Source organism: Sebastes fasciatus, chromosome 17, assembly GCF_043250625.1.
Source record: "Sebastes fasciatus isolate fSebFas1 chromosome 17, fSebFas1.pri, whole genome shotgun sequence".
Classification (NCBI taxonomy): domain Eukaryota; kingdom Metazoa; phylum Chordata; class Actinopteri; order Perciformes; family Sebastidae; genus Sebastes; species Sebastes fasciatus.
This window is the reverse complement of record NC_133811.1, coordinates 2,518,327-2,541,853: the sequence shown is the minus strand read 5'-3', so window position 1 is coordinate 2,541,853 and position 23,527 is coordinate 2,518,327. Positions and strand designations below refer to the sequence as shown.

Genomic DNA, 23,527 nt, shown 5'->3' with positions numbered 1-23,527 from the left:
GAGGTTTTGGTGCTTCATTGTAGTTTGTGTTGGAGTCTTGTCTGAACAGCGTAGACACACGCGAGCGTGCATGGGAAACCGACCCGCAATGATTTATACGTGTAAGAAGTTACAAACAGTCCCTTTAAAGTTTATTAATATTGGTGTCACATATTGCACCAACTTCGATGCTGCACATCCTCGAGTCCTCAGCGATACACCCGCAAATTGTGAAGTAGATCAGATAAACTGTTCTGGAGATATGCAAAGGACACACAGACAGACAGACAGACAGACAGACAGAGACCCTTTGCTTTATAGTTTGATAACTGTGTGCGTTTCTCTTCCTCCAGCTGCTCCAAAGATTGTTAGACGACCGCCTGCCGACGGTGCAGATGATCCGCGCCGAGGGAGAGAGGATCGCAGCCACGGCGGACACTCAGGACAGGGAGAAGATTCAGACCCAGCTCCAGGAACTGGCAGAGAGATGGAATGACCTGCTGGACAAGGCCGGCGGCAGGTACGTCTCCTCTACAGTACAGACGGGGCGCTGCAGGGGGGGTGGGGGTGTGGGTATACGCTGACTTCCCTGTGAAGTGAGAAAAGAAAAGCAATCAATACTGAGGTATAGGGGATGTAAGAAAATATCAATACATGAGTATCGCTATATTATGCTTTGCGATACTGTATCGATTCTCCAAAATGCAGTTCTTGAATTGAATAATTGGGTATCACTGTAAAGCTGAGACTCTTGTGGATCCAATGAGTCCAAATGGGACTTTTTTTTACTCCGATTTTATACATATGATGTGTCTTAATGATATTTTCCCTGAAATTAAATTTGAAAATTATCTCAATATATCACCTTGCCTACAGTTTATTAATATATCACAATATATTGAATCCTTAGCCCTATATCATGATACGTATCGTATCACCAGATTCTTGCCAATACACAGCCCTACTAAGGCATCATATTGCTCTCTTATGGTCATCCTGGCACTCCTGACTTCCAGTTCTGTGTCTCTCAATGATTGTCGACACTTCAAAATGATCAATTCTGTCCGTTTTATCCTCCAAAAAGCCAACGCAGATAATATCACAGAAAGCTAAATCTGTGGTTGGGGAGAGTAATCGGTGGTGTTCCTCAGCAGCATGTTATCTTGTGGTTATTTCCTGTTTTCTTGTCTCATCCGTGTGTGGCTCTGATGAGCACCACCGTACTTAAAGAAGGAAAAGTATCATTACTTTTGGTCTCTGTGGTCTGCGAGTCATTTCAGCAGATCGTCTGTTCACTGGGGAAAGACACTATTCTTTGGGGGAAAACAAATTCATGCTCGCAAAGCACAGCGAAGAGGTTCGATATCTCAGTCGGACGATCTCCGTGTAATGTAACGTCATAATACAGTCATAAAACATTCATGCCTCACAACTTTCTGTAAGGCATGATGCCTGGAACTTATTACACTGTCTAGTGTGAACACTAACAACATAAATATAGTAAGCCTAAGCACGCACACACACACACACACACACACACACACACACACACACACGAGAAAAGTCATTTTATCTGTTTATGAAATTCTTTAAAACTTACTAACATATCATAAAAATGTCATCAACATTTAATAAACTGTTTGTAAAGAAGACGACAGCTGTAAGACACAAAATCAGGTCCAAGTGCAGCAAAAAACCCTGTGAAAGCAATAAAATACCAATAAAATCTCCTCCTCCTCCTCCTCATCATGTCTTGGTATCTATGTCACCCCTCCCTCTCCCGTCCTTCAGACAGAGGCAGTTGGAGGAGCTGCAGGTTTTGGCTCTTCAGTTCCATGAAGCCCTGGAGCCGCTGGGAGAATGGCTGAGCGCCACCGAGAGACGCACGAGCTCCGCCGAGCCCATGGGAACCCAAACGGCCAAGATCAGCCAGCAGATCGTTAAGCACAAGGTACCGTCACAGAGACCCCCCCGCCTCAGGAAAGGGTCACAAAGTTTGATTTGTATGTGTGTCAATGAGCAGGAGGCTGAATCCCAAAGGGATTAACAAAGGTTCAAAATGCACACAGTCCCCTAACCCAGAAAATACTGGCTGACAGGGTCTGAAATTAGCACCCGGGTAAATGTGGGTAAATTGTTGGCAGTGGCGGGTAAAATCGTCAGGACATCCAGGGCAAAGACTAGGGAAGGGAATGGAGAATCGGTTCCTGTTGAAAAGGTTCCTAGTTGTCCGATTCTTTGGAGTCACATCCCACCGTGACTATTGATTTCTCTCATTGATGCTTTCCGACAGTTCCGCACGCACAATGACGTAACGCCGTACACACGTTTGTTTTGGACCAGAGCCGAGGCGGAGAAAACAAAAACACTCAACAACCATATTTTTTCCTTGATAACGCGACACTGTGAACAACAAATCCTTGATGAAATCGTCAGGAGGAGAGCTATTTAACATTAGCTGTTAGCAGCCGGTGGGAAGCACAGTCCTGCTGGGCCAAATAAAGGAGCTTACAACTAAAGTTAACAGAGGTTCTATTGAGTTACATTATGATGCGTTCAATTCTGCTCTATTCAGTAAAAAAAATTGTGTTGGGCGAAGGTAAATTACAGCTTTATCATGATGTGTTCAAATGTAATCATGTGTTTTATGCAAATAACCACTATAGTCTATAATGTCTATTTGTGATTTAGATCATTACACGGTTTTAAAAATAAACATTCTAAATGTGTCCCAGTTTATTTCCTGTTGCAGTGTATGTGAATAACATCAGCTGACAGGAAGTAAAACATGGACCCAAGCTGTTGCCTAGCAACGCAATTCCATTTAAATGCACTAAAACGGAGCGTTTCAGACAGAGGGTGAATGCAGGTATATTCAGACAGACAGTATGAGGAAAATAAAGTGTTTCTTTTAACATTACATCATGTAAACATTTTCTAGTAGAAACACAAAATACATGTATGAACCTGAAAATAAGAACGATATGGGACCTTTAAATATTGTTAGCATTGTGGTGCAGCCCCCCCCCCCTTGTTTGAACTGTAGCAAACACCGATGCAGTCAGCAGTGTTGATAAAATGCCCCTACACTCAATCTAATCCGGTGTAACTCAATGGAGAGATGCTGTTAGAGGAAGCTCGAGGCACGAGATCCACAAAGCAATCATTCACAACCCAAACACACTTCAACAGCTCATTCCTCCTTTCATTCATGCTCAGTTGAGTTTTTAGTTTGCATTTCAGTTGTCAAGTTTAAGTCATTCTACTCATTCATTCATTGATGTTTATGATTTCCTGTTATTCTATGATTTTTCATTTGCATGCTCATATTTTGAGTTTTTATCCATCTGTTTTTCTGTTGTTTTGCTGTTCTTATCTCACCTCCCTACATACACACACACACACACACACAAACACACATCTCCCAGGCAGTCCAAGAGGACGTGACCTCACACGAAGCTGAGGTCGGCCGCCTCGAGTCCCTCAGCCAATCGCTGACCCCGCTCAGCTGCGCGGCCGACCGCAACTGGCTGAGCGAGCGCGTCGGGGCGGTGAGGTCGGGTCACTCGGAGCTCACCGATTGGTGCTCCAGGCGAGCGGGTATGCTGGAGCAGGCGCTGGCTAATGCTCAGCTGTTTGGGGAGGATGAGGTGGAGGTGCTGAACTGGCTGGCGGAGGTGGCTCAGAGGCTGGGGCAGGTCTCCGTCCAGAGCTACCAGCATCAGCTGCTGGCCGAGCAGCACAAACACACTCTGGTACGACTTCATCAACGCACCGAGTGACACATTGGCTGAGATCAGTAGTTAGTACATTTATTAGGGAAAGTGCTTCAGTATACATGTAGAACTGTAATAATATACATGAAATTAAACATTATATACAGTATGATATAACGGTAAATCAGGAACACACACTGTGTGACTTGGATCATGACAGAATTTACATCAGAATTTCCTTCAGTACCTTTGTTATGTTATCATTTTCTTCACTAGCACAAAAAACTCTTTTTGAACAGTTAATTAAAGGAAGCACGCTGTATTTTAGATTTTATTCTTGGAGCCGAGGAGCAAAATGTCTTTCATGTACTAGAGCAGGGGTCAGCAACCTGTGGCTCTTCAGCCCCTCTCCAGTAGCTCTCTGTGGATTTTTAAAAATGGAAATGAATAACTGTTTTTTTGTTTACATTTTCATTTTTATTTATCATTGTAGAAGGTCTATGGTACAACGAAGTATTAGGAAAAAGTATTGGGGGGAAAAAAAGAAAATCTGAGATTACGAGAATAAAGTCATAGATTTACGAGATAAAAAGTCGTAATAATATGTTAATAAAGTCATCATATTATAAAGTAGTAATTTTACATGTTATTTTCTGTATTTCTCATAAAGTTATGACTTTATTCTCGTTATATTACGACTTTTCTTCTCGTAAAGTTACGACTTTTTTCTCGTAATATTACAACTTTATTCTGGAAATCTCCGATTTGTTTTCCCCTCAGTGTGGCCCTAATACTCCGTCGTACATTGTCTCTTTGGTCCTCACTGCATTAGACTTATATACTATATACGTAGACTATAAACTGTGTTACCTTCATCACAATGATCAAATGTTTTGCGGCTCCAGACAGATTTATTATTATTTTTTTGCCTAAAATGTCTCTTTAGATAGTAGAGCTTGCTGACTCCTGTACTAGAGGTTAACTCTCACTCTCATTGTCCCCTCAGTCTCTAAATGAAGAGATAGTAAGCAGGAAGAAGACAGTGGACCAGGCCATCAAGAATGGACAAGCCTTACTCAAACAGACCACAGGTAATCTCACACTCCTCATCTTCTTCATCTTTTCCTAACCTGAATTCCTCTTTGAGTGGAAGTTTGGAGCATGGTTGGTACTGATGGATTCTTTAGGTTTTCTAGATTCATATGATACCAGTATCTTCACTCTAGCTTTAAAACTGAGCCGCTACAACCAAAAAATTGCAAGTTGCGTTAAAGAAATTAGTGGCGTTAAAAACAAATTTGAGTTTACGCATTATTATGGTGTTAACTTTGACAGCCCTACAATATTCTGAATCTTATGTTATGAAGATTAGTGAGAGAATCACACTAGAAATAAACTGAAACAGTTTTCCTGTAGTTGGTGTAGATCTACATCCAAACCACACATTTTGACATCAGCGGTGAACCAAACTGTAACATCTGGTTTGCATCTCTCTTCTCATGATATTAGCCATGCTGACTGATAGTACTGTTAGCCGATTCATTGTTTGTTTTTTGTCATACTTTATTTTTTCCCTTTTTTCGAGGTTGTTTTCATATATGCAATTTACAGTTCATAATTACTATAGTTTATAAACCAATTTTTGAAGTAGTTCAGCTTAGAGACGAACACAATAAGTACACTAGGGAAAACAACTTCAGCATTCAAAATTGAAATCAAATTAAAAAAAGAAGAAGAAGAAGAATAAAGAAAAAATTGAATAATACATTTTTTTTTAAATGTATTAATATTAATACAAAGAAAATAAAGTAATATTAATAAATTAAATAAACAAATAAGTTAATAGAAAAAAAGAAAAAACTTAATTGTTGGTCTACCTCGTGAATACACTTTCTACGCCTCTGCGCTGACGAGAGTCGTGGCCGGAGTACGTATTTGGGTTGTCCGTCCGTCCGTCCGTCCGTCCCATTCTCATGAACACAATATCTCAGGAACGCCTGGAGGGAGTTTCATTACATCTGGTACAAACATCCGCTTGGACTTGAGGATGAACTGATTTAGATTTTGGACAAATGTCTAACAGTATAGAATGATAAAGTGATGACATTTTGGACAGACATGGATGTAAACTGCAACCTGACTGGTTTAGTGGAGGCGTACAACCACGAGGCGGTGATTCTAGTTTAGGCAAATGTTGTGGCCGTGAGAGGTACGCAGAGTTGTCAACATGAGGGCGCTGTGAGATGTTTGTAATGGTGAATTTTATGAGATAATTAAGAATTAAGACCCATATGTAAGTTTACACATAGGAAGGAATTTGACTTGACGTGTTTCAATAGTTGACTCTAAATACAGCACACAATTCCGAAAAAATGTACCTCACTGTGGCTGCCGCTCACACCAATGAGCTTTATGACAGCATCAGGACAGTTCATGAACCAGACCTGCTTGTCCTCCTGCAGGTGAGGAAGTTCTCCTGATCCAGGAGAAGCTGGACGGCATCAAGTCTCGCTACGCTGAGATGACGGCCAGCAGCAGCAAGGCCCTCCGCACCCTGGAGCAGGCCCTGCAGTTGGCCACGCGATTCGCCAGCGCCCACGACGACATTAACCAGTGGCTGGACGGCGTGGAGGCGGAGCTCAACAACGTGGAGCCCGACGCCACGCCCGCCTACCAGGAAAGACAGAAGGTGGGTGGAGTACGAGATAGATATCCATTTATTTTCAAAGTATTTTGAAGAACTTAGATTTTTTTTTTCTACAATAGACACTGTAAAGAACATCTTCATTAGAAACTTTTTTGGACATTTTTCGGACATTTTTCTGATATTTTTCAGCTGTTTGTCTGACTTTTGTTCTGCCTTTTTACAGATATTTTTCAGACATATGTCAGATTTTTCAGACTTTTTTTCAGAATTGTTTCAGACCTTTTTCGGACATGTTGGACTTTTCTTTGGCCTGTTTTTGGCCATTTTTCAGACTTTTTTAGGACATTTTTCTTTTCTTTTTTTCAGACTTTTTTCAGATATATGTTGGAATTTTCTTCTACCTTTCTTGAACCTGTTTTTGGACATTTTCTGCCTTTTGGACATTTTTCGACCCTTTTTTCTCACTTTTTTTAGACTGTTTTCGGACATATGTTGGACTTTTCTTCGGCCTGTTATTGGACATTTTTCAGACTTTTTTCAGACTTTTTTCGGACATGTTGGACTTTTCTTCTGCAGCAGCAACTCCTTTGTGTCTTTATAATACACCGTTAAACCGTTCAGCTTTTTGCAGGCAGTTTAATTACAGCAGTGACAGTATTTGCATGTGATGGTTTATATGTTTCACTATTTCACACAACATTCATTGCTTCCTGGTATATTATTATTAACTCTGGCTGTGAGTCACTTCGTTCAAAACGCGTGTTTGTAACAACAGAATAAGAATCCATATCTATCCATTGAATCAGTTCCCTCGTACATTTCATGGATTTGTGTTAAAAAGGAGTTCTTTTTATGGTGAAGATGCAGTTCTTCTTTTGCATTATTTCGTTTTGTTTCAGCCATTTGAAACAAGTAACTCCTGCTTTACTTTAATGATTGACGGGGCTCTTGAGTGACTGTACGTAACCGATGTGTTTTTTTGATAAAACTTTAATCATCCACATGTAAAAGATGATTTTTTTCCCATAATAGAATAAATAATATTATTTGAACAGAACAAGTCATTTGGTGACAGCTCCAGTCTGTAATGACATTTGCAGCCGTTCCAATAACAACCCACCCGCGGTCGAGTTACCATAGTAACATTGATTTCTTGGAACTCAATAACAGTTTGTAAAAGCTATTGAAAATTATTGCCATGTAATGTGTTGCTGTTTTCCAGTTCTTTCACTCTACAATGACATTTTCAGCTTCCATTTAATATGCTTCCAGTTTGCCACAAGTAACGCAGCAGAAAACACTTTGTGATACACCGGGTGCCGTTTAGTCACGTTTTTTCACGTTTAGTCCTTATTTAAGCATGTCTTTCTCACTTGTTGCAGCTTTTGCTTTGTAAAACTAATCCTTCACTTTCATATTTACAGGAGCTGAAGAAAGTGTCGGCAGAGAAGCGGCTGGTGCTGGACACGGTGAACGAGGTGGGCAACGCCCTGCTGGATCTGGTGCCATGGCGGGCCCGCGAGGGCCTGGACCGTCTGGTCGCCGACGCCAACCAGCGCTACCGCCAGTCTGATGAAACCATCACTCAGCGGGTGCAGCTGGTACAAGCTGCCATCCAGAGGTCACAACAGGTACTGCAAAGCGGTTTTTAAATGTGTAAACATGAATTGCTGTTGAGCCATTAGATTAGTCTTAAAACCTGCTTAAAACTCCTCATTTCAGTACGAGGAGGCGGTGGATGCAGAGCAGGCCTGGGTCAGGGAGACGGAGCGTAAATTGGCGTCTCTGGGGCCCCTGAGCCTGGAGCCTGACGTGACGGTGGCCCAGATGCAAGTGCAGAGAGCCTTCAACATCGACATCATCCGACACAAAGACACCGTGGATCAGCTGCTCAGCACCAGAGACGACATCCTGGAAACCTGCAGCGACACCCAGAAAGACGCACTGATAGTGAGTCACTGACGGAGGATTTAGAAGAAGAGACTTACATTCATCAGTGACAGGGGGAAGGGATGGATTGAGTGAGAATAGAAAGGGAGGTACACGATGCAGCAACATCACTAATATCTTCATGTCTTCATCTTTCCTCTTCTTCTTCAGGTGAAGACGGATTCTCTCAGCGATCGTTACGATGCGGTGAGCCAGAGCCACAGTGAGCGCTTCTCAGCCCTGGAGCAGGCCCAGGTTTTAGTCGCTCGGTTCTGGGAGACCTACGAGGAACTGGAGCCATGGCTGGGCGAGACCGAAACCCTCATCACCCAGCTGCCGCCGCCAGCCATCGACACGGACGCTCTCCGGCTGCAACAGGACCAGATGAGGGTGAGCGAGGATATAGAATGTTTTTTCCTTTCATCTTTCCAACTAAAATGTGTATATTTATTTATTAATATTTACTAGGGCTGTCAAAGTTAACGCGATAATAACGCAACTTGCGATTTTGAGGTTGTAGCAGGCTCAGTTTTAAAGCCAGAGTGAAGATACTGGCATCATATGAAACTAGAACAGCCATCTCAACTATATAGAAATCCATCGATACCAACCATGTCATACTAGCTTGTTGCAAAGGAGGCTAAATAACGCTCAGAAACTTAAGCTAAATTTTGGCGAAGAAAAACTGTCATGGCCATCTTCAAAGGGGTCCCTTGACCTCTGACCTCCAGATCAGTGAATGTAAATGGGTTCTCTGGGTACCCACGAGTCTCCCCTTTACAGACATGCCCACTTTATGATAATCACATGCAGTTTGGGGCAAGTCATAGTCAAGTCAGCACACTGACACACTGACAGCTGTTGTTGCCTGTTGGGCTGCAGTTTGCCATGTTATGATTGGAGCATATTGTTTTATGCTAAATGCAGTACCTGTGAGGGTTTCTGGACAATATCTGTCATTGTTTTGTGTTGGTAATTGATTTCCAATAATAAATATATATAAAGCAGCATATTTCCAATATTGATAAGAGTATTAAATACTTGACAAATCTCCCTTTAAGGTACATTTTTATCACTAAGTTGTGATTAATCGCAATTAACTACGGACAATCATGCAATGAATCGCGATTAAATATTTGAATCGCCTGACAGCCCTCATTTTTACACTTTCTTCATTTCCTTTTGCCGCCTCCAGCTGATCAGGGAGTCGATCGCAGAGCACAAGCCCCACATCGACAAGCTGCTGAAGATCGGACCCCGGCTGGCCGAGCTCAGCCTCCAGGAGGGGGCCACGGTGACGCGGCGCTGCACCGAGGCCGAGAGACGTTACCTGGCCATCAAAGAGGGGGTCAAAGGTCGTGCAACGACCCTAGACGAGGCAGTGTCCCAGTCTGCACAGGTACGTCACAGAGGACTAATCGCTAACGGTGTTTTAACTGCAGACCTGGGTCTAATGAGTTCTATTATTTAATCTACTTGGGTACCAGAAAGCCAGAAGGCTTCGACGGGAGTAGTTTGAAAGTCAATTCAGTGAACGTTAAATGACATTTTGTGCATGAATTGACCTGATTAGCTAAACGACACACACCCATTTGCCTCAGTGCAGAGTGAAGAATTTGTAGATTGGAGCAAATGAGTAAATGCCGTTTGGCCCAGGTCTGTTTACAGCTTGTTAGACGGCGTCTGCAGCCCCCAGACTGACTCAATGTGATTATGAAGCAGCATGAGTTCTGTGTTTGTGTTTGCGTCTGCTGCTTGGAACGAAATGATAATGAGGATTTATCGTGCACAGTCACGAGTTCAGTGAAAGTTTGATTTTGATTTCTAGACTTCTTTCTTTACTTTGTGTTTTGTATAATTTAACTTTAGTTTATATTTTATTAGTAAGAGCTAATACATCCATCTAGCAGTGTTTGGTAGAAATGTACCTATAACAAAATGTATCATTTAGACTTTTCTCTTATCACATCATGTCGTCTTTTAGTGCTAGTCATCGCCACGGATATTTTACTCTCTCTTTGCACTTCATCTCATGAGACATCATGCCGCCGTCGATATTGCCTGACAGTTTGTACTCTGTGCATGTCTCTGGTTTAACTCATGATATTGTTTCTCCACCCCCCCCCCCATCAAACCAATTCATGTATCGCTCCCTCTCTTCCTCCACCTGCACTTCATCCCTCCTCCCTCCATCCTAAACCACCCACCTCCTTGTCTCTCCTCCCTCATCCTTTAAACCTTAATCTCCGTCATCATCACGTCCACCCCTTCGTCCTCGCAACCCTCCACCATCCCATCCCTCGTTCATTGTGGATGTGCTGTGTGTGTGTGTTGCCCCCCCCCACCCCCACCCCCCACCACTACCATCATCATTTTCTCCATCGTCACTGCTCACTGCAATCACCCAGCTGGTAGAGGTAAGACCACTGACTGATCACTGAACTCAAACCGCCACTCAGGCATGTTACACCACATGATTTGGACGACTATTCAAATATGAATCTATGCAATTAGTAATATTAGTACATACTGTATACTTGTCTACGATGACGTATTAGGGCCAAAGGAGTTTTTTTTTTTAAATTACGGAGCTTGGGGGGGGGGGGGGGGGGCAATATTCCAAGAAAAAGCTCTTGATATTCTCTGAGATACTACATCCTGTTTACCTTCCATCAGAAATACTGTCATCAACTTAATCGCAAATTTACCATTACATTACTATTTTATATTTACTTATGTTCATATTTATTTTAACTGCACTATTTTATGCCTTAGTTTATCATTTTGCTTTTACATTTACTTGTGTGATTTCTCCCTTTATATATAAACATATTTTATGAGCTTATTGTTGAAGGAACCTGACACCAAAGATTTTCATTGCCGATGACTGCTTTGCTGGAATTGGCATATGACAAATAAAGAACCTTTAGCCCCTTGAACCCTCGAATCATTGAACCATCAGATTAGAAAGTCACAAATTAACGAGAAAAAAAACTCTGAAAAATAGTGTTTTTTGTCAAGGAACCGCATCGCTTCACGTTGGAGGTTGGATCAACCTCATCAACACCACAGACAACGCCGTTAAACACTGCGGTAACGTGAGCTGCCGAGTGCAAAATATATGAATTATATCAGTATTTATTTATGTTCATAAAAGAACACAGAAAGAACCTGTAAGACAACACATAAATGTATCTTTCAGGACCTTCGCATCGTTACTATAAGAACACTGCTTTAAGTGCAATGAAATTCAGACAACCGCTACATTTGTGAGTTAAATCTCAGAGAATTTCATATTTGTTTTCTCGTAAATGTACAACTTTAAATTCTAAGTTTTTTATTGGAGTATTGACCTGGTCACTGTATCTTTTGGTCCTTTCACAGAAGGATATTGAAATACAAAAAATGAGAGGTTATTTGATCTTCATTTTAACATACAAAAATTGAAATTGAAATACAAGTCGTTTTTCTTTATCAGGGTCAAAAAGGGATGAACTAAACTTAGAAAATGGGTTGATTTTCATTTTCTATTTCTAAAAACAAAAAATAAAATCACTAGAAGACAGCATATGAAAAAAACGCCCGGAAGTTGCATATCACACATCAATGGACTCTTCCTGATTATATTTAGCAGTAGTATTTAGTAGTTATTTAGTATTTAGTATAGTATTTTGTGTGAAGTAATATTGATGGTACTACACTGCACAAGACTGAGGTTATTGAATATTTTTATAGCATCTCTTTGAATCTATCAATATCTTTCACACTTTACCGAAGTTAGTTTTTCTGCAGTCGTGTCTTCTTCCCTGAGACACACTCTTTTATTGTTTAAAAAAATGACGTACTGATCCATGTCCATCCCCTTCAGTTACACAGCAGCACCGTCCTCTCACGCACTCTTACACGCTCTTACACACTCTTACGAAACTTCCGGTCGCAGAATTTGAAAAAACTGGTGTTTTTTCGTTTCTATCTTCTAGTGATTTAATTTTTTTATTTTAGAAATAGAAAATGAAAATCAACCCATTTTTTAAGTTTAGTTCTTCCCTTTTTGACCCTGATAAAGAAAAACATCTTGTATTTCAATTTTAATTTTTGTATTTTAAAACGAAAATCAAATAAGCACTCATCTTCTGTGAAAGGAAAATCAAATGACCAAAAGATACACTGACCTACCCCCTCCCCCTCCCCTCCAACTGGCTCCATCATTTTATTTATTTTACATACAATGACCCTAATATGCCGTTGTTCTAATCAAATACTAATCTGGTCAGATGAAGTCATAATTCATGCAGTCAGTTTATCTGAAATGGTAAAGGCTTTAAATTCTTGAGCTTGATATTTTTCCAGTTAAATCTCCACTTGAGCTTTATATGCCCTACGTAATGGTCCAAACCATGTGTGTGCCAACCCTGAGTGACAATACAACTGTTAGGAAATGTCCCTTTCGTGTAGGTTTGTAGCCTTGAATTAAGCTTCCTGAGACGTGCTTGTTTTAGTCTCAGACCAGGTTAGATTAGTGTCCTTGAAACCAGTCATAGCTGTCCTTCTGTATCACAACACTCTGTCCCTTGTGGCGAGATGAGATTTGCTGTGTTATGCAGTGATCAAGCAATCGGATTCCCCTCAGATACATAAAAGAAAAGCCCATCAACTTAGCAGCTCCCTGTTGTGTGGTAGATCTGAGTTAGGCAGCCTGGATGACATGCTGAAGGTGCAATATTGAGATATTAAATATTGTAGAAGAACTGTACGGCTGTTGTACATCCCCCTGTTGAAATCTGTTTCAAGATTAATAATAAAACAAGTGAATGCAGTCTGCCACAGATGGCTGACCACCCACATAATATCTCAGTATTTTCCCACTTTCAAAATGTCCCCTGGCTATCAGAAACCCAAACCCAGCCCCCTCAACACACTCTCTTCTCCTCTTCATAACACTTTCTCTCGACTCTCCTTCCGTCCCCAGTTTCACGACAAGATGGACCCCCTGTTGGAGACCCTGGAGGGGGCGGTCCAGCGGCTGCGGCAGCCTCCCCCGGTGGCGGCAGAGACGGAGAAGATAAGGGAGCAGCTGGCGGAGCACCGAGCCCAGGGGCTGGAGCTGGACAAACTGCTGCCGAGCTTCTCTGCCCTCTGCGCCCGCGGAGAGGAGCTCATCGGGCGAGCTGCTCACGACGATCCCGCCGCTCAAGGTGAGGATATGTCTGACGGACAAGTAACATTCAAAATAACATACAGGCAGACAAGCCACACAGTCCGTTTGTTGTTGTACAGGGGGTCTATAGGGGGAGATAGCAGGTCAACAGTAGATGTCACATAGAAGTGGTGTACATCATCTGAAAGCTGGAACCTGAAGATCAATATGAGATGCAGCTCAGCACTGTGTGTCAAGTTGTTCTAATCATACATTAGAAATAAACATGAATTAATTCATTAATTAAAATAAATTGTGAAAGTGTATAGAACATTATGATAGAAGGATATGATGGTCATCCCCATGCTCTATTATGTCTCATAAGTTGTTGCTGCAAGTTTTGGGTTGTTACACAGATTTGGTGCTAAATTGAACCATTTCTTTACCACTCGAGAATTGATCAAAAATGATCAATATTCCCTCCAAAATTCCACATTAAGACACCAAGACCTTGAAGAACACCATAGAAAAAGACATGCTTTGATTTGGTATCAAAAAGTTTTGACATTTTGAGATTTCTGTAAGAATTGCATTTTTCAGCACTGGATGGCGAGCACTTGTGTTGTGTTGGGGACCCCAGTATGCAGAAATATTCAATACACCATTTTGCGAAAATAACAGATTTATACTGCATTCAAAAAACTGCATGTGATTATCATAAAGTGGGCATGTCTGTAAAGGGGAGACTCGTGGGTACCCATAGAACCCATTTTCATTCATATATCTGGAGGTCAGAGGTCAAGGGACCCCTTTGAAAATGGCCATGACAGTTTTTCCTCACCAAAGATTTAGCATAAGTTTGTAGCGTTATTTGGCCTCCTTCCCGCTAGTATGACATGGTTGGTACTGATGGATTCCTCAGGTTTTTTTGTTTCATATGATTCCAGTAACTCCACTGTAGCTGCTCTAAAACTGAACCTGATACAGCCTCTGTAAGACAGTAAAGTTGGTCGGGATTGCCAGCGTTCCTGCAGGTTTCGGGGGTTAAAAGAGTATGGTCATTTAATCATTCATTAAAAGTTCACCCTTTTTTTGCAGCAAACAGATAAAGAGGGGGAAACGGCTACCAGCAAAACAGCTAAATAACTAAACACTGCTGCCAACTCCTATGCCTTTGATAGTTGCTTTTTTATTTAAAATGGAAAATAGATAGATAGATAGATAGATAGATAGATAGATAGATAGATAGATAGATAGTAACTTTATTGATCCTGAGGGAAATTCAAGTTTCCAGCATCACAGTTCCATAGTGCAAACATATTAGTAAAAAGGCAGTAAAAAAGTTAGTAGTACAAAATACAAAATACTAAAAATATACCAGATATAAAAATATCAAGAGATGAAGAAAACAGTTAAAACTGAATATAGTGCAGTGTAACAACTGAGATACGGGATTATTAAAAATGTAAATATAGTGCAAAAAGTGATATAGTGCTGGATAATGAAATATAGGTGATATACAGACGAGACCAGGGGATTAAGAAATGTCAAATATGGAATATAATGTGGGAAGAGAACTGAGGTAGAGAGTTTTTTTTAAATGGACTAAAGTGCAGAATAAAGCTGTAGATTATTGGTAGAATACAGTCAAACCGGTCTATAAAGGTGCAGAGTAGAGCTGTTGGTGGTGTGCAGAATTAAAAAGTAGCTCAGTCTATTAAACTGCCCTGTGTGCATTAACTGTCCTGCAGACGTCCTCCTTTGTCCCCCCGCCCCTCCCTCCCCAGAGAGGTGTTGTACAGTTTGATGGCTCGGGGGACAAAGGACTTCCTGAGTCTGTCTGTGGAGCACTTTGGGAGTAATACTTGCTATAACTGGTACAAAACATTACAATCAAACCAAACAGACTGGGTCAGAGCAGAGAGGCACACACACAACAGGCGTCTGTAATCTGGGTGAAAAGTATTAAAATCTTATTTTGGGCTCCTGTCCAACTCCTTTACTGACTGAACAATCAACTGGTCACTGTTTTACTGGCACAGAGCCAGTGGGCAGACCAGATTCAGCAGTGAAGCTCTGCATATTTCTCCCAACGTCACCACGTGGTGAGACAAAACACACACATGCGTCTCTGTTATATTGCCCTCTGAAGAACTTCAGCCCTCCACGCTTCATGGAAAATGAAAGACTCCACTGTGCAGCGATAGTGGGAGTGGACTGATGAGAGAATAAACTGGACACTACATGGCAAAATTCAAACAAGGAAAACATTATTATTACTCTTGTTAACATTACATAAAGAAGTATTTCCCAGTGAGATCCCACCAACGTTTCTCTGCCAGCCTGTTTAAACTCCTCCTCCTCTCTCCTCCTCTCTCCTCCTCCAGCCGTTCGGACCCGTCTCCTGCGCTTGCGCTCCCTGTGGGATGAGATCCGGCAGCGAGCCGAGGAGAGGGAGGGGAAGCTCAACGACGTCTTGGACCTGGCCGGGAAGTTCTGGGCCGACGTGGCGGCGCTACTGAGCACGCTCCGAGACTCCCAAGATATCGTGAAGGAGCTGGAGGACCCCGGCGTGGACCCCTCGCTCATCAAACAACAGATTGAGGCTGCTGAGGTACGGAGGACGTGAGGGAGGGACATTATCATTATGTTGACTAATTATTAGTAACGCTATCATTTCTGTTATTTTAACAGTTTATTGTTGAACACATTATCACATTTTATATACTATATATACTATATATATATATATATATATATATATATATATATATATATATATATATAAGTATTTGTTAATTATTACTAAATGATTCGGAAACCTTTAATCGTAGAACATCTATAAACATTACATAGATATGGTTAATGGTTAATATTTGCCCGTTAACATTATTTGGATGGTTATTATAAAGATGCAACCGATGATTATAATACCTTGTTAAATGGTTAATAAATACTTTGTAAAGCATCTATAAACATTATTTTAGATAGATAGATAGTTAATAGTTTGTCAATGGTTAATAATTGGTTTCTGTTCCATCTATCTATGTAATGTTTATAGATGTTTTACAAATCATTTGGTAATTATTAACAAATACTTCATATAGTATATAAAATGTTATAATGTGTGCAACAATAAACTGACAATAGTTAACTAATATAACTGTTAAAGTATTGATAAAATTAGTAAATATTATTCATTATAATTTCATTGTTTAACAGTAAAATAGCTAAAATTAACTAAAGTTGAATTAACTATCAATTTAGCATTTAAAAATGGTTATTATAAAGTATCTAAACAACTGTCTCTCTGTCCTTCCACCAGGCCATTAAGGCTGAGACGGACGGTCTGAGGGAGGAACTGGAGTTTGTCAGGACCCTCGGAGCTGACCTCATCTTTGCCTGTGGGGAAACTGAGAAACCTGAAGTGAAGAAGACCATTGATGAGGTGAGGAGTCAATACCAAGTTCATTTGCTTCTTTTGTTTTTGTTTAGTTTGTGTAGAGCTCTTCTACATGTTGACCCACTAACATGATTCCTCTCTCCGTCTCGTCCAGATGAACGCTGCCTGGGAGGGCCTGAACCGGACGTGGAGAGAGAGGATGGAGAGACTGGACGAGGCTATGACGGCATCTGTGCAGTATCAGGACGCGCTGCAGGTCTGTGCATCAGAGTTACTCTGTGTTTACAGTGAACTGGGCCAAATCACATGTTTGTGGGCTACTTCTTTAGGGTCCTCTTTGCACAAACTTCAAATCAAAATTCTTGTATTGCACATGGTGATTGAGTGCTCCAGGGATGATGTGTTTTTGTTGGCCAACCAGGAAGTTAGCATCGCCCTGGTTCCCTGGACACAAAGCCAATGGGATTGTTCCATTGGGTTTTGGATTATTGCAGAAAATCAGCTCTGTGGCAAACACACGTTAATGATTACAAGTTTTGTTCAGTATGATAATCTCCACTAATGAACACCACTTTTATGATTTTTGAGGTGTAAATGCAATCGCCAGAAGTAAAAATCTAACGTTAGGCTATAAACAAACTACACCACGGTCACATGAGTGTTAGTATACACAACGAGGCTGTAAAGGAGGACGAGTCGGCGTGATGGCGTTTAGTCATCTCATTGAGCCACTTGTTAGCAACCGCCTTTTTAAGACACAAAAAAGCTTCAAAATTCACAAGTGGGATATTTACTGACGTATTTTATGTTGTAGAAAAAAAATTTAAAATCTCTTGAGGTTGTGTTATTTCAGACATCTAAATAAAAACCCATTGACTTCCAGACGAGGGGACCGGAGGTGCTAAAATGCTGACTCATGTCCAGGTTTTAGGACTCATTCCTGCAGCACTCTATTCGTAGTATCTGTGATTCTGTGGATGTTGATGAAAGCTATGTTTTTATCTGCATCATTTCCAGTCTATGTTCGACTACCTGGACAACGCGGTGATCAAGCTGTGTGACATGTCGACTGTGGGAACTGATCTGGGAACGGTCAAACAGCAGATTGAAGAGCTCAAGGTTGGCAAGACATTCACATTCCTGGAATTGATTTTTTAGATAACCTAAGGTCAGATATGTATGAAGAAAAACAAACTGCTGCTCTTCTCTCCTCTTCTCATCCCTCCATTCACCCTGAGCAGCAGTACAAGGTGGAGGTCTACCAGCAGCAGATCGACATGGAGAAGCTGTGCCACCAGGGGGAGTTGCTGTTGAAGAAGGTGTCGGACCAGACGGACCGGGACATGATCCAGGAGCCGCTGACCGAGCTCCGACACCTCTGGGAAAACCTGGGGGATAAAATCACCCACAGACAGGTAACAGAACCACATGTGGCCGAAGAGTTAGAATCCACATCAGTGAGTAAGAGAAGCTGTTTCAGGGAGCCGTTACTCTGGAGCTGACCTCCAGCTCTCGCCCCGCTGTTTCCTTTCGGGAGTTGGCGATGTTTGTCTTTGTTGGCATCTCGGATGGATCGCATGCTGCTTTTCATTACAGTCCAAATATATGAGTTCCTATTTTTGAGCCTGAACTTCTGTCTTTCCTCCACCACAGCACAAGCTTGAGGCTGCCCTGCTGGCCCTGGGTCAGTTCCAGCATGCCCTGTCTGAGCTGCAGGCCTGGCTGAACCACACACACACCACCCTGGACACACAACGACCAATCAGCTCCGACCCCAAGGCCATCGAGATCGAGCTGGCTAAACACCACGTATGTTTCCGTTCATCACAAACTGAAAAAGAAAATCTGTGTCCTTATCTTGTGACTTCTTCTTCTTGGTCAGACTGACATTGTAAATCAACCGTTTAACTGAATTTGCTGTGATACTTTTGTGCTGTCCTGTAGCCCCTAATGTGGTTTCTTTTCTTCTGTTTGGAGAGCCACACACAATAAATCTTGGCCTCCTGTGTTATTTTAACCCTCCGAGACCTTCTGTTCAGCTCTCGCAACTTGTTGCATCTCCACATTCAAATCTGATTCGGTTTAATTCATTTCTTTCTCCCTCCTCTGTGTCCCAGGTTTTGCGTAATGACGTTCTGTCCCATCACGCCACTGTGGAGAATGTAGCCGGCGCCGGCGCCGAGCTGCTGGAGTCGTCTCCCGGCGACGAGGCCAGCCACCTGAGGGACCAGTTGGATCAGCTCAACCAGAGCTGGGAGAGCATGCTGCTCAAGACCCAGGAGCGGCAGAAGCTCCTGGAGGCCGCCCTGCACCAGGTACTGAGGAGAAGCTGACGCAGTTAGATCTTAGTTCTGTTGAATCACAATCACAGAAAAGAAAGGAAACACACTGGAACTGATCAAGAGTCTTTATATATTTCACACTGAGAGTTCACTTTCATATTTTCTGCATGGTGGTGGTAGTGGTGGTAGTTTATCTACATCGATACGAAAGAATGTAGAAGCAAAGAGGCTTTTTGACAACAGCTGCTAGATGGCGCTGCGGTAGCGCTGCCGTCATTTTGGAATGCAAACGCCAATAAGTCTGCGGCCGTGGATGTATAAAGAGAGGTCTGAAAATCAGAGGATCATTTTTTAGAGGTAAATCAACTTCCCAGTATGAACACATAAATAGCCCTCATTTAAATCATGATGCCCTAAAAGTTTGTGAAATTAACTTTGAGCCGAATCCAGAGAAAACAAGTCGTAAGATTATGAGAATAAAGTCAAAATATTATGAAGTAGTAATTTTACGTGTTATTTTCTTTTTTTCTCGTAAAGTTATGACTCTATTCTCGTAATATTACGACTTTTTTTCTTGTAAAGTTATGACTTTATTTTTATAGTATTACGACTTTTTTCTCGTAATATTCTGACTTTATTCTGGAAATCTCAGATTTTTTTTCCCTCAATGTGGCTCTAATACTCCGTAGTACATTGTCTCTTTGTCCCTCACTGCATTAGACTTATATACTATATACTTAGACTATAAACTGTGTTACCTTCATCACAATGCTCAAATTTAGTTTTTTTTGCCTAAAATGGCTCTTTTGATAGTAAAGGTTGCTGACCCCTGGTCTATGCCTTAAGCCGGCCCTGATCCATTAAGAAGTGTGTGACAGCAATCCCACGGTGATAAGCTTCAAATCAGTACTGTACAGACGCATGGCGTGTCCGTTCACACCCCCCGTCATCTGGGAGCACGCAGAGGGGCTCCTTGTACAGTCCTGTCTCTACCTGTTAGTCATTATTCAGAACATGCAGTCCATTTGCAGTCTAATAATACTGATAATGCTTCAAATCTGTTATTTCTTTTCGTGAGCTGAGCATAACATAAATACACATGTCGGAAGTAAAACTGTCCAATCAATGAGTTACCTGTCATGTATGACTTCATGTTTACTCCTCTGGTCCGTTTGTAAAAAGTCAGTTTGAACAGGAACCGGACCAGAACAAAAATGTATCATTTGTTCTGTCGGTCCGGACCAAATGAACCCAACTACAGGTGTGAAAGCACCTTTAATGTGACAGCTATAATAATACATTTATACGTATTTCTCCCCCCCCCCCTTACCTGTTTGTGTGCAGGCTGAAGGTTTCCATGGCGAGTTGGAGGAGTTCCTCCAGTGGCTGAGGAGGACCGAGAGCCAGCTGTCTGCCGCCAAGCCGACAGGCGGTCTCCCTGAAACAGCCAGGGAGCAGCTACAGCAACACCTGGTAACAGAGACTCACAATACACCTTTATGCTCATCAAACAATACACATAGATACACCTTAAAGGTCCCACATCGTGCTCATTTTCAGGTTCATACATGTATTTTGTGTTTATACTATATATAATTTTCCTCATACTGTCTGCCTGAATATACCTGTATTTACCTTCTGTCTGAAACGCTCCGTTTTAGTGCATTTCATAGGACTTGCAACGGAATTGCGTTGCTAGGCAACAGTTTGGGTCCATGTTTGCTTCCTGTCAGCTTATGTTATTTACATCCACTGCAACAGGAAACAAACTGGGACACATTTAGAATACTCACATTTAAAACTGTGTAATGGTCTAAATATTGTATATTTGTGACATCACAAATGGACAGAAATCCTAACGGCTTGTTTTAAACGCACAATTTCTGAATACGAGCTGTGTGTATTTCTCCGTATATTGAGCATTTGGATAGTTTAACAGTATTTATATAGAGCTTGAACTTGCTTTATAATATAAAAGACAAGAGAATCTCACTTTTTACAATATGGGACCTTTAAAGTCTCTGATGGTAGAATTTATAGATGTAAACCATCTACGCCAATTATGTCTCTTCTGCACTTCTGCTTCATTTGGCATTAAAGTTGCAAGAAGAACTTTTTGGAAATGCAACACAATTTAGTGATGTTGAGATGCAAGGAGCAGATGCTCTGAGTACTAACTTTCACATGCTCTTCTATTCACACAGAGAGATATTTAGTGTATGGCGACTATGAACCTTTAATAGCTTCCATTGTTCTCAACCGACCGGTGAGACACGAGAGAGTATCAATTCACATTTTGCATCTTCTCCGTCTGCAGGAGCTTCAGACCCAGCTGACTCAGCGAGCAGACCAGTACCACCGCCTGCTGGATCAAGGGGAGTCCATGCTGCTGGCTCGTGGAGGGGAGGAAGCAGGACCCGGCACCACCCAGACCCAGCAGAACCTGGCCATGCTGCAGAACAAGTGGGCCAGCTTCAACACCAAGATGGACGACCGCCGGGTGAGACTGCGACACGAGGAGAAACGCTTTTCTCTCTGGCGTCAGATGATTTATTGGTTTATTTTTTAACGTTAAACTCTGAATCTTCCAGGCAAAGCTGGAGGAGGCCGTTTCCTTGGCAACAGGTTTCCAGTCCTCTCTGCAGGACACCATCAACTGGCTGACCCAGGCCGAGCAGACCCTGAACATGGCCCAGCCCCCCAGCCTCTTACTGGACACTGTCCTCTTCCAGATTGATGAGCACAAGGTACTGAACATCCTTAGGTTACTAGAAACATGGTTAAGACTCCTAGGCCGTCATTACATCGTACCCTATCTGGTTCTGCACTCCTAGGTGTTTGTGAACGAGGTGAACACTCACAGAGAGCAGGTCCTTGCTCTGGAGAAGGCCGGCTCGCAGCTTCGCTTTGCCAGCATGAAGCAGGACGTTGTTCTCATCAAAAACCTGCTGCTCAGCGTCCAGGCTCGCTGGGACAAGCTGGTCCAGAGGTCACTGGACCGCGGCCGACACCTTGATGAGGCCCGCAAACGCGCCAAGCAGGTAAATGCAGTACCTTAGTTTTTCTAGTCATATGATGCCAGTATCTTCACTCTAGCTTTAAAACGGAGCCCGCTACAACCTAAAAATCGCAAATTGCATGTTATTATGGCGTTAACTTTGACAGCCCTGTAGAACATCACATTGAAACGCTATAACTCTCTTTCTTCAGTTCCACGAGGCCTGGAGGAAGCTGACAGACTGGCTAGAAGAAGCTGACAAAAGACTGGACTCAGAGCTGGAGATCTCCAACGAGCCGGACAAGATCAAAGTACAACTGGCCAAACACAAGGTACTCTAGGCGAACACTTGATATTTTCTCTTTTGTTGGGTTCCCATCTACAAATCTCTTCTTTGCCTGCCTTTTTCACCAGGAGTTTCAGAAAGCGTTGGGGTCCAAGCAGCCGGTTTACGACACCACGGTGAGGTCTGGCAGGGCCATGAGGGACAAGGCTCAGCTGCCTTCAGACACCCAGAAACTGGACCACCTGGTGGGAGAGGTCCGCGACAAGTGGGACACCGTCTGTGGCAAGAGCGTAGAGAGGTAAAGAGGACGGTGGACAGACAATGAGACTGGCTGTCCCCCCAGCTATTCATTACAGGTGTGAATTTTCATTTAATAGTAAACATCTTCTCTCCTCCATCCAGACAACACAAACTGGAGGAGGCTCTGCTGTTCTCAGGCCAGTTTGCAGAGGCTCTCCAGGCCCTGGTCGACTGGTTGTACCGGGTCGAACCCCAGCTGGCCGAAGACCAGCCCGTCCATGGAGATCTGGATCTGGTGTCCAACCTCATGGACTCACATAAGGTTTGTAAAAACAGCACTGCACTCGTTATATACTGTATATGCATGAGAGGATAGTAACAATATCGCAGAAGGTTCTGAGTCTGACACTACTGATGTCTGAACCCCGCAGGCTTTCCAGAAAGAGCTGGGGAAGAGGACCAGCAGCGTTCAGGCTCTGAAGCGCTCGGCTCGGGAGCTGATGGACACCGGCCGTGATGACACAGCGTGGGTCAAAGTTCAGCTCCAGGAGCTCAGCAACCGCTGGGAAGCGGTGTGCGCTCTGTCGGTCACGAAGCAGACCCGCCTCCAGGTGGCCCTCAAACAGGTCAGAGGAGAAGCTGCTGATTTAAAGCTTCATCAAATAATGCACAGGACACTATTAAAGATCCCATATTGTAAAAAGTGAAATTTTCAGGTCTTTTATATTATAAAGCAGGTTTAAGTGCTATATAAATACTGTTAAACTATCAAAACGCTCAATATATAGAGAAATACATACAGCCTGTATTCAGAAATTGCGAGTTTGAAACAAGCGGTTAGGATTTCTGTCCATTTGTGATGTCACAAATATACAATATTTAGAGCATTACTCGGTTTTAAACGTAAACA

At 42.3% G+C, this 23,527-nt stretch overlaps 1 protein-coding gene across 4 annotated transcripts in view; it reads left to right on the top strand.

The window, feature by feature from the left end:
• Nucleotides 1-23,527, top strand: part of macf1a (microtubule actin crosslinking factor 1a) — a 322,097-nt gene that overhangs the window by 286,376 nt on the left and 12,194 nt on the right. For 2 of the 4 annotated variants that reach the window (XM_074612659.1, XM_074612656.1), the window contains 24 exons: nt 333-499; nt 1,771-1,930; nt 4,702-4,786; nt 6,158-6,384; nt 7,767-7,973; nt 8,065-8,292; nt 8,443-8,661; nt 9,467-9,670; nt 13,241-13,466; nt 15,796-16,022; nt 16,734-16,856; nt 16,966-17,067; nt 17,829-17,930; nt 18,053-18,226; nt 18,465-18,620; nt 18,929-19,126; nt 20,438-20,566; nt 21,411-21,593; nt 21,685-21,840; nt 21,928-22,134; nt 22,304-22,423; nt 22,506-22,675; nt 22,780-22,939; nt 23,049-23,243. In XM_074612659.1, the coding sequence (XP_074468760.1) occupies nt 333-499; nt 1,771-1,930; nt 4,702-4,786; nt 6,158-6,384; nt 7,767-7,973; nt 8,065-8,292; nt 8,443-8,661; nt 9,467-9,670; nt 13,241-13,466; nt 15,796-16,022; nt 16,734-16,856; nt 16,966-17,067; nt 17,829-17,930; nt 18,053-18,226; nt 18,465-18,620; nt 18,929-19,126; nt 20,438-20,566; nt 21,411-21,593; nt 21,685-21,840; nt 21,928-22,134; nt 22,304-22,423; nt 22,506-22,675; nt 22,780-22,939; nt 23,049-23,243 (4,125 nt within the window). Of the gene's footprint in view, nt 1-332; nt 500-1,770; nt 1,931-3,407; nt 3,735-4,701; nt 4,787-6,157; nt 6,385-7,766; nt 7,974-8,064; nt 8,293-8,442; nt 8,662-9,466; nt 9,671-13,223; nt 13,467-15,795; nt 16,023-16,733; nt 16,857-16,965; nt 17,068-17,828; nt 17,931-18,052; nt 18,227-18,464; nt 18,621-18,928; nt 19,127-20,437; nt 20,567-21,410; nt 21,594-21,684; nt 21,841-21,927; nt 22,135-22,303; nt 22,424-22,505; nt 22,676-22,779; nt 22,940-23,048; nt 23,244-23,527 lie in introns of all 4 variants that reach the window. The other 2 variants (XM_074612658.1, XM_074612655.1) reach the window with 2 other exon arrangements.